The following is an 11,338-nucleotide window of genomic DNA, read 5'->3' as shown; positions in this document are numbered from 1 at the left end:
GGTAGATTTTCGACTAATTATGTCACCAAATTAAATTATTTAACTAATTTTAATTCAGATTCAACATTTCAGCTACTAGCAGCCATTTTCAAAAACAGAAAATATCATGCTTCTTATCCTTTTGTTATCTTATTAAAATTAGCCGTAGTCAACTAAAATTCAAGAGTAAATTGAAGTAAATGTTTAGAATTAACAATTTGTAATTCTACCGCTTTCTCATTGATAAAAATACTTCAAACATTGTTAATGAGATAGTTCTACAATATTGGTAAGATCATATATTATTGGGAAAATGTTATAATTAACATTATAGATATAGTAAAATCATCCACACAATATTTATTAAGTACAGTTATAATATATTGGAATGATTTTTCGTTCCTTTTGCCCTTGAAGACTGGACGTGTCTTTTATATTATAATATAAAATGTACATTGATGTTATGAATAGATTCTCTAAGGTTCATCTTCCTCTACATTGAATACAATCGTGCTCTCCGAAGTATAACTTCTTCCTTCCAGAATTGCTTGTATGTTTTCTAAACTTTTACCTTTTGTTTCTACAATAGTTGTGCTGTATATTGCTCCTATAAAATTCGATATGGTATAAACAGCAAAATTTGTGTATAATCCGTAACTATTAGTTACAGGTAGGAATACATAAACGACTACAGTAGAAAATAAAACCGCTACCATAGCTCCAATAGCGTTTGCTTTTGCCTTTACTCTCATAGGGAACAACTCAGACATAACTAGAGAAGGGATGAAGAAGTAACCAGTGGAGTATAAGGCCGCTTGGAGGATCAGGAAAGTGATGACTACCCATTCAGTCCCACGTACGTCATAGCTCTCACTGTAATCCAGGTAGAACCATATGGAACAGCCTAACATGAAGATTCCGGTTCCTGAACTGGAGAGGACTAGGAAGTTTTTACGACCCCAGTAGTCGACGAAATATCCCGATATAGCACATACAACGAGGTAGGTACAATTGAGTATAATAGAGCCATTCTCACTCGACAGCCAAGAAGTTTCCGGAAGTATAAAGCTACTGAAAGGAATTATTACTGACATCCCTGACATTCGCTGGATTATCATCAGCATCACCACAATTGTTATAGCTTTGCGCGTAGACCTAATTTTGAAGATGTCTATGAAATTACTCTCCTTCTGTTGTAAATTCATATTCTTATCGATTTTTCTGAATTCCTTCGTTATGTCCTCTTCCCTTCCCCGCAACCATTGAAGGCTGGCAGAAGCATCATCATAATTTCCATGCATCATGTAGTAGTATGGTGATTCCGGTATCATAAACATGAAGATCAGAAAGAATAAATCGACACCTCCTGAACAAAGAATGAGATCGTCATATGACAGAAATGCACCAATAACAGTTTCAAACACGACGCCAAGTAAGAACTGGAAGGTCATCACTCCTTGAGCACGTCCTCTGGTAGTCTTGTGAGTGGTCTCCCCAATGTAGACTGGAATAGTAAATACGGCCATACCAGCATACCATCCATTGATAAGCCTTGCTGAATACAAGACGTAAATATTGTGGGAAAAATAGATCATGAGCCAATGTACTATCTGCAGGAGTCTTCCGAAGATGAGAGCCGACTTCCTTCCGGTGATATCCATCACATAACTCATTGGCAAAGGAGAGAAAAATCTGCCTGCAAATGGTATCGCTGCTATTAGGGACATCTGGTATTGGTCCAAACTGATATCCACTTTCTTTTGTTTAATTTTGAAGAATGCTGGAGATGTCCAAGCCATAGCCATTCCAGATGTGAAGAAACAGCATGAAACTATAAAAAAAAAAAAAAGGTCATTACGAATTCATTCACAGTAATCTGAGAATTGTGATAAACATTTAATCATATCATGCAAAAATACTTAATACTAAATCGTTAATTAATTAATTTTAAGCAATGGAAGACTGTTTCATGTTAAGAAAATAAAGTTATATTTTGTATTAATTGATTTTGCTACTGTAAAAGTACAAACATTAGTATGATAATTCCCCAGTCAATACAGGCTAAAAACCACTTGTCACAATATATTAGGGAATGAATGAATTTTAGATATATAGGTGTTAGAACCTTAGTAGCATTTAAACAGGTGATTGTAGAATTATTACAATATTAGGAACAGCTATGAGTTAAACCTTCAGAGGCCTTTTTACTTTCAACCTCTCACAAAATAGTCAGTGTATTTGTGTGTAAACAGCCTAGCTCAAAAATAAAATCCTAACCACACTGAAATTACTCGATAAGATTTGTGGGGACAACACCCGCAAGTAATTATTTATGATTTTAGTGTTTCGGTTGAAATGTGTTATTTTAAAATTGAAAGTTAAACAGTAATAATTTGATAATAATAAATTTAATTTGTTAATTATCAATGTTATCTTTTGTTGTTTGGTTGGTACCTATAGAGACCGCCAAAAACTACACATGTGTGTAAAACATATCGTTCACGTTTTACAAATGAAGATGTAAATTGTTCATATTGTTCTATGATGGCAGAGAAATACTTTATTCATCCATGCAGTCCAAATACATCGGCTTGCTACATAACACAGCATACTAATCAATCCGTAATAGATCATATATAAATTACATATAATTACATGGAATAATACAATAGAAAGAAAACAGTTTTTTTCCCACAGTTTCCTTTTACAATCAATTTCAGACAATACACTAAATATAAATATTTCAATTCATTCCTTTTTTCTTTCCCTTTTCTGTTTATTTAATTTCACCATTTCACAATTTTTATTTTATCCTTCCAGATCCTCTCTAGTGACTCCCTAAACAAAGTCACTATTAGACGGCAATGTGAGATCAGACTATTAATAATAGTCACAACAGTAGATCAGTTTACCAAAAAACAAACAAATAAATACATTTTACCAGAACAAAATTAATACATAGATTCAAAGGAAAATATAATAAACAGCCGGGTTTTAAGAAACACTTGAATGGATAAATATGTTTTTAAATAAATAAAAATAATAATACTAATAAAATAATTTAATGAATAAATAGGTTAAAACACAGAAATCGACACGCCCACATATTAAAATAAATAAATAAAACAATGAATAATCTCGGAGCTAATTCCCATGCAGGTGATGGTGTATGACCCCCAGGCAGTCCACAATCGTAATATCCCCGATGCTAACACCTAGGTCTTCTAAGAAGCTTCTTGTTCTATCTGGTATTGTTCAGCGAGATCCAAACCAGAGGCCTCTCACGGTGAACTCTCCCTCTCCGAAGGTCTCGCGGAATTTTTCGTTAAGGAAAGGGACGCATTTTTCATATATTTCCTTTTTTCCCCTTTCCACTCCACCTGCCAGTTCAAGGTCATTACTTTCAAATCTTACTGTCGGATCCAAGATCAGAGTCGTGCTTCTGATTTTTGTAAATGCGACAATATCGGCATATCTTATGGATCTGTCGGTGCCAACACAATAAACCTCCTCGAAGCAGGTGAAGGCTTTTGTTTCAAGGAACTTCATAAATTATTCTGACTCTGTGGTGCCAGCGTTTTATAAGGAGGGAGTTGTTGGAGCATTTTCCCAGCACATGAGCTGGTGTTTCAGACTCTCTGCCGCATATGCTGCGCCTGAGGAGCGTACCCACCGAGGGGCTACCGAACGTTGGAGATCAACTATATGAGAGGAGAACACGGCGGTTTACCTATAATAGATATTACAGGAGTGAGGTGTCTGGTAGACACGGGCAGTTCCAGTACTATCATGTGTCGAGAGGCTGCGAAGAAGAAAAAGCGTACCGGATTCAGGTATGTCAGTGTAGGTTAATCACCCAGGGTGGCCCTTGTGAGGTAGAGGGAGAGGTGGAAATAGCTTTGAACCATTGAGGATTTAGTAAGGGCATCTTGAAAGTGCATATTGGAAAGACCATGCCACGGGAATATAAAGTAATTGTGGGGTGTGACCTATTAGGGAAGGTGGGTGCAAGGATTAAGAATAGCAAGGGAAAATGGAGAATTAAGATAGGAGGTAAAACCTACAAATGTCGTCAACAACAGTGGAATGAGGGTGCACGGATTGGGGCAATCAACCAGGCTGAGGACTGGAGACAGCGACTCAAGATAGATTACCAGGATATTTTTTAAAGAGGATGATATCCTCCGGGCGACCGGAAAGACTGCCCATGAGATCCCACTGAAGCAAAACAGGGTGACATACGTAAAGGAAAGGAGATACCCACAGGCACTACGTCATCACATCGGAAGTTTAAAACGACAGGGAATCATTATTGATAGTACATTCTCATACAATAGTCCATTGTGGGCGGTTAAAAAGAAGATTGCGCCAGGTGAAACTACTGAAAAGTACAGAGTGGTGATAGGTTACAGGAAACTGGACGAGAATACCATTGACGAAAAGTATCCGATCCAGATTTGAAGACATTTTAGACAGGCTGGGCGAGACGACGGTATTCAGCACACTGGACTTGAAGGTTGGGTATCATCAAATTAAAATGCACCCTAATGATCAAGATAAGACGGCATTCACTTTTGAAAGGGGTCACCATGAGTTTACAAGGGTACCATTTAGCCTCAAAAAGGCCTCCATAACCTTTCAGCGCCTGATGGACGAGTTTCGGAGAGGAATTGACGAATCCATCTGTCAGATTTACATGGTTGACCTCCTTGTGTTCAGTAAGAACTAGGTTGAACATGTGCGACACTTGAATAGCATCTTGAACTCAGGAACAAATAACATTTTTGGATCACACGGTTTCTAGGAAGGATGTTAAACCAGATGCGGATATGTTTCAGCTATTCTGAAAATGGCGGTACCTAATGACATAAAAGGAATTTTGAGGTTGTTGGGAACTCTAAATTATTACAGGTTTGTTTTAGAAATGGTGGAGTATCTCGTTCCATTCAACAACCTACTCAAGAAAGGCAGGAAGATGATCGTCACTCTGACAGCCTTAGTCAGCTGTTACTTACGACAAAGCGTAGTGTCCGCCTTAATAGTCCGTACCCATGTAAATAAACAACAAAATGCATATAAGACGCTTTTAGCTCTCCTGTTATTATCCAACTTCCAGGAATACTGGAATGGTACATTACGTTGGAGACGAGGAGAAGTGTGACGCCAGCAGTCAACGTGTGCGGATCTTCGTTCCTGTTTGCTGCTTGCTGTTCCTGTTTACTCGGTGATATCTGTGTGTCTCCTGATGAAGCTCCAGTTGAAGGCTCTTGCAGAGACTCCTGGACCTTAGGTTAGTGGTTTTTACCTACTTTCAGCGTACTGTGCGCGAAGTGAAAATATTGTCACTATGGTTTGTTAAGTGTAGTTCGTTTGACTTTAGTGTTATAATTAGTTGCGTAACTTTAGACAGTGTTACAGAGGAAGTTGGCTCCTCCCACCACTTCACTCAAGAGTCAACCAAGATGACCGAATCCGTCACAGCGATGGACGGGATCGAGTTTGCTCAATAAGTAGAGCCCCAGCCAATCGCGATCCAGCCTCGTGCAGGAACCAGCGTGTTTGTATCTGGCACTCCGGCCATTGGTGTTGTTTATACTCTTAAACCCGTTTCTCAACGTGGTACTAAGCGAGATGATGAAAAATGAACAGTCGCAGGCGGAAAACGTTGCTTTTGTCGATCTCACAATGTGCGATACCCTACGAGAAAAGAATAGGGCGAAAACAACCGAGGATCAAACGTTGACCAAGCCATATTTATTCAATCCAGAACAGCACCTGACATCAAAGTGGGCTAATATTTTTTAAATGGCAAAGTAATAGAAAGGGAGGGAGAACAATACCTTTGGAACTCAAATATTTGCTCAATAACACTTTATTTTATTGCCTTACAACAAAAATTTCAATCAAATAAAAAGCCCTTCATAACACTGTAGTAACTAAAAGTTTATCCAATCATTTTACGCACAAAAGAAAAATAAATAAGAGCACTTTCCATGTACTCCTCGTACAACTTTCCACTCGTCGATCCTCAACAACTACACTAAAAGTAACCTCACGCTATCTCTCTCTTCTCAGTGTTGCCATCTCACAAATGTTGATGTCATCCCAGACTATAGACCCTCATTAAATATGTTGTTTCAGTTTCATACGACTTTTCGTCTTTGAGCTATGCGGTTCACACACTGACAATTTTGCGAATCTTAGCTCTTTTGATTCAAGGGACCTCAAAAAGTTTTTGAGATTTACGTTGAAAACTCGAATTAAAAATTTTCCACGAATGCAATACGTACCCTCATTATATATTCTATGCATACGAAGTGGATGTAAAAAAAGTTAATATAATTGTAAACCTCGGTATCAATAACTATTAGGGCTGTATAATTCAAGTAGAAACTTGAAAAAACCCTCACTAAATCAATTTAACAAAGAAGAATTCTACTTGTTTTAAATTAAAATTGCTTCGTTTTAATATACTGCATTTTAAAAGTACCTAATTTAAATCCTCAATTTTTTTTATTTGCCGATTGCCGTATTTAATGACTACATAAAAATAATATTAAAAATCTATCAAACAGAAGAAAACAACTCTTTTTGTTGGTAATTCAATCAAGGAGCTTCTAGGAAAATTATTTATTTACTATATTTATAATATAGTTTTAGTTAATTTATATATTTTAAATTATAACCAATTTATAAATTAACTCTTAATTTAAATAATAAAATACAGGAATTGAATTATAACAATAATGGTTGAATTTGCATTATAATATTAATATTTAAAATTCTTGTTATTATTATAACAGTTTTCATATAATGGTCATTTGTTATGGTTAGTTTCATATAGTTTTCCTCTGAATTATACAAATCTAACTAGTAAAATTAGTTGCTATTTTTAATTTATTTTATATCTTGTTTTTCTCCAGAAGTGTTTATTTTTATTCTAATCTAGAATTTAATTTTTAGGAATACATCATCTTATTAACCGTTCATTTTACATTTTTAAAAGTGTTTTCCAAAAATTATATGGTAGTATTTTTATTAACAGTAGTGTGAATAAAATAGTTAAACTCTCTAGATAAGAAATATAAATTTTTATATTTTTTTAAATCTCCTTAAATGTATACATAAGCCATTGAAATAAAAAAGGGTGCAATTCTTCCTGTGGAAATACTTTTAAATAGTTGGATATACTTGAAACTGGAAAAATTATTTTTATTTCTTACTGACATTTTATACATTTTCAAATGTTTTAAATATGTTAATACTCCAGTCTTGACTTACATCACTTTTGCATTCAATAAGATAAGATTTCTTAGTTTGGTAATTTATTCAAAACAAGTGTAGGTTTCTCATGCGTTTGGCACATGCTTTCTGTATAGGAATAATATGACAACCGATATATTACTGTGCTAACATAAATTATGGTTCATAATTTAAATGAGAAATCACATATTTTTTATTATATTCACTATCACGTAAATTAATTAAAAGTTATTGGACGATTTAACACTTTTTAAGTAGGTTTTTGACTTCTACCTTTTTTGAATCCACCTTTACATAGAATTAGATATGTAAAAAATAAACGTTCTATCTACATTTCCTTTATTTAAAAAATTAGTGAATACATAATCAAACTGTGTTATTATAACACATAATACGGAAATGTGTAAATAAATAACATTACGAAACGTAGATAGATACCCACAACTGTAGATATCCACTGTCCCATCTTGTACTTAGGTGGTGTCGTTTCAATCCATAGTTTTATCTTCATCTGCGCACTATTTACCCTACATACAACTTAAGAAAAGTTCCATTTGACCTGTTGATACAATTGTAACTTTTTCAAACATAACCTCCTCGTGATCAACACATGATGTGCATAAGCCATCTGTAGGCTTAAGTAGGTTAATATCTATCTCCTTCTTTTGAAAATCATTGAATTAACTTATTATTATTTACACACTGGGATGACCCTCAAGCTTTCTTTCCAAATACTTTTTGTATATATCCATTTTTTTAAAGTAATGTTATTTGCTCTATAATTGTAATAACTGGTATATCGAATATATCTTCTCAAATTTGTCATGTAATATTGTTTATCATATTAAATTATTTATTTGTATGATGATTTGTGCTTGTAGAAGCCCCCGAACAAGATTTTTGATAATAATATTGTCGGAAAGAACAATAAAACTAAAGGATTATTATATTAAAGATTTTCAAACCAAAATAGCCTAATTATTTCTGAATTAAAGACGTAAGTAGTAAAAGTTATACACTTGTAATAAAGAAGATGAGTAGTTAATTATAAAAAAGTAAAAAAAAAAAAAACTTGCTGCGATGGTCTGACTTTCTGCGGTTAGGAAATGATACCATCTATGCGGAAAAAAGAAAAATTCCCGCAAGAGAAATGACATTGAAGAGGATATTCAAGTTATTAAATGACCCAATTGTTTTAAGAAGCTGTAATTGATACTTTTAGGTCTAATAATTATAAAAAAACTAAATTAAATTCAACGAAAAATAAAAATAGTTCAAATAAAAAATAACTTAGGAGTGAATAATGATGCTGCAAATTTACAATTAGTGAATTAATATAATAATGAAAATAAAACAAGATGATACAAGAATATGATAAAAGAAGGATCTAGTGATAGCTAAATAAATAATATAAATAACCAAGCACACACATGTGTAGCTAATTTTAATTGTAATATAATAAAGAATTATGTGGAGTTAAGAAAAAATACAGTCAGATATGGTCATTTGGTGAATCAAAATTAGTTATTGAGAATCATAGAAGTAAGAATGTTCTCAGACAAATATTACTTTTTTTGGTTTTGTTTTTGTGGTTGATTTATTTATTCTTTTTTCAGGTTAGCGATTGAACAGATATGGTACCATATAGTTTGAAGTACCTTTACCAAATATATTTTTATAAGGTGGTTCGATAAATTAAATTTTTTTTCTAACATTTTTTAGATATATTATTTATTTTCTAAATAAATTACTTTCCATAAATTTAAAGATAATTCTGTAAGAATTAAGGTTAGCCGGTGATGTACCAACAATTTTAAGATTTCCTGCTTTGTTACTGCGGTGCGTTATTGTTTTTAATGTTCGATGCTGTATATTTGCAAGTTTTGATAAATGATTATCAGCACTAGCAAGATAACATTAGAACCCATATCTTGATATCATGTCAAATAGTGCTTTGTACGCCATTATTAAAGCTTCTTAATCTCTTTAAAGCATTTACTATGTGAGGTATGTCTTGGATTCGAAATGACCAAAGTTAATTTTGGAGGGCAGTATGACATGGGAAAAAAGAAAGACCGGCATGCCACTTGAATATTGGCAGAGGAAATCATCAACGAAGCTGAAAGTTGATATTGAGCTTGAAGAAAAAACGAACTTAGCCTAAGATGAGGGTAATCAGTCTGATGAATTGTCTTTTTGGGGCAAATTGGTCTGTAGCATCACTGGAAGTATGCAGGTCTATTTGAACGTGTTGTTCTTGTTGCTTAGTAATAAAGTATCTTTTAAATATATATTTCACATGTGTTTTTCAAATTTAATAATATATTTTTTTCTTGATCTGTGAATGAAAAATTAACCTACTCATGTTTTCCCTCTTCCGCCTTCCAGTATGGCTTGTATTTGTTCCAGACTTTTTTTTTTAGTTTCAATAATAGTAGTGCTGTATATCATTCCAAAAAATGCTGCCAATGTATAGATAGTAAAATTCGTGTATAACCCGTAGCTGTTAGTTAGAGGCAGGAATATAAACATTACAACGCAACCCATTGTAACACCAATGGTCGAGCAGAGTGCGTTAGCTTTAGCTTTGATATTAATAGGAAATAGCTCGGCCATCATCAATAGCGGTATGTAAAAATATCCAGTTGAATAGAAGGCTGCTTGGACTAAGAGAAAACAAATAACCATCCATTCTGTGCCTTCTACGTCCACCTCCGTTTTGTCTCTTAAGAAGAACCAAATAGTACAACCGGCCAAGAAGACAAATCCTCCCGCCGTTGAGAATAATAGGAGACATTTACGCCCCCAACTATCGATTAAGAATCCAGAAAGGACGCACATAATCAGGTAGGTGCAATTCAGTAAAAGGGAACCGTTGTTACTGGACAAATACGATGTATCAGGAAATACAAAGCTGCCGTAGGGGATCAGACATGAAACGCCGCATAGACGTTGCAGCGACATCAAGATCAGTACGCAAGTAAGTGCTTTTCGGTGGGATTTGATAGTGAATAAATCGACATATTTACTGCTTCGTGATAGCTGGATCTTAATGTTCTTCTCAACCACGCCCAATTCCTCTCCAATGTCCTCTGCCCCTCTCAACCATTGAAGACTTACGGTTGCTTCTCGCATATTGCCTTTCATTATTTGGAAATAAGGGGATTCAGGGATCATGAAGATAAACAAATAGGAAATGAAATCGTAACCTGCCGAAGCGAGAGCCAGATGGTCGTAAGACAGCCAAGCACCGAAGGCGCTTTCAAGGACTGCACCCATAATGAACTGAACGCTCAGTAAGCTTTGAGCTTGGCCCCTGACAGTTTTGTGGGATGTCTCTCCGATATAAATCGGAGCGACGAAAATCGTGGCGCCAGCATACAGTCCACATAAGAGTCTAGCCAAGTATAGGGCCCAAGCGTTGTGGAAACAATAGATGATTAACCAATGAAAAGTTTGCAGCATTCTTACTGCTAAGAAACAGCCCTTCCTACCTATGGCGTCCATGACATAGCTTATTGGAAGCGGAGACAGTAGCCGTCCAACGCATCCTAAAACTACTATCATTGACATCTCATACTGGTCCAGTTGAAAGTCAACATGATCTTCTTTAATTTTAGAAAAAGCTGGAGATGTCCAAGCGAAAGTCATTCCAGCCGAGCAGAAACAGAACGATACTGAAACAATAAGGCAATCTTTATTGAATGAAAGGCTTATTTATAAAGGTTTTAATGTAAAATGTATTGAACTATTTACTAAAAATATTTTATGTTGGTGAAAAATTCCATTGATAAAACAATGATGAATTATGGTTTCTAATTATATAAGTTATTCATTTATTCACGAATGATTTATATGTTAGTGAATGAAATATTATAGATTAAATATATAGATATTATTACTTTCATAATCTTTTATTTAGTGCTTATGGCTGTGAGTTCACAGGGACTCAGCAGTGATAAAAGTTTTATGATTTCCTGATTATTTTAAAAACGAATTAAAAAAAAAATAGTTACAAACTTTTTTTTTTCCCTACGCCACAGGAAGCTGGGCTATTACGCCATTTTCCTTCTCGCAGCCCAATACAATTTTATTC

General features: G+C 34.5%; 1 protein-coding gene across 4 annotated transcripts in view; it reads right to left on the bottom strand.

Annotated features, from left to right (window-relative positions):
* Positions 1 to 235: 235 nt before the first annotated feature.
* Positions 236 to 11,338, bottom strand: part of LOC106689283 (uncharacterized) — a 13,899-nt gene continuing 2,796 nt past the window's right edge. Inside the window, exons 2-3 of one of the 4 annotated variants that reach the window (XM_014434178.2) lie at positions 10,737 to 10,919; positions 236 to 1,810 (exon numbers count right to left, since the gene is read on the bottom strand). In XM_014434178.2, the coding sequence (XP_014289664.1) occupies positions 456 to 1,810; positions 10,737 to 10,919 (1,538 nt within the window). In that variant the 3' untranslated portion in view covers positions 236 to 455. Of the gene's footprint in view, positions 1,811 to 7,680; positions 7,869 to 10,736; positions 10,920 to 11,338 lie in introns of those variants that run through there. The other 3 variants (XM_014434179.2, XM_014434180.2, XM_014434176.2) reach the window with 3 other exon arrangements.

The sequence above is a fragment of the Halyomorpha halys genome, unplaced genomic scaffold, assembly GCF_000696795.3.
Source record: "Halyomorpha halys isolate HHAL.00 unplaced genomic scaffold, Hhal_1.1 Scaffold1317.1, whole genome shotgun sequence".
In the NCBI taxonomy this organism is placed as follows: Eukaryota; Metazoa; Arthropoda; class Insecta; order Hemiptera; family Pentatomidae; genus Halyomorpha; species Halyomorpha halys.
Note: the sequence above shows the minus strand (reverse complement) of the source record. Positions and strands in the feature narration are given on the sequence as shown.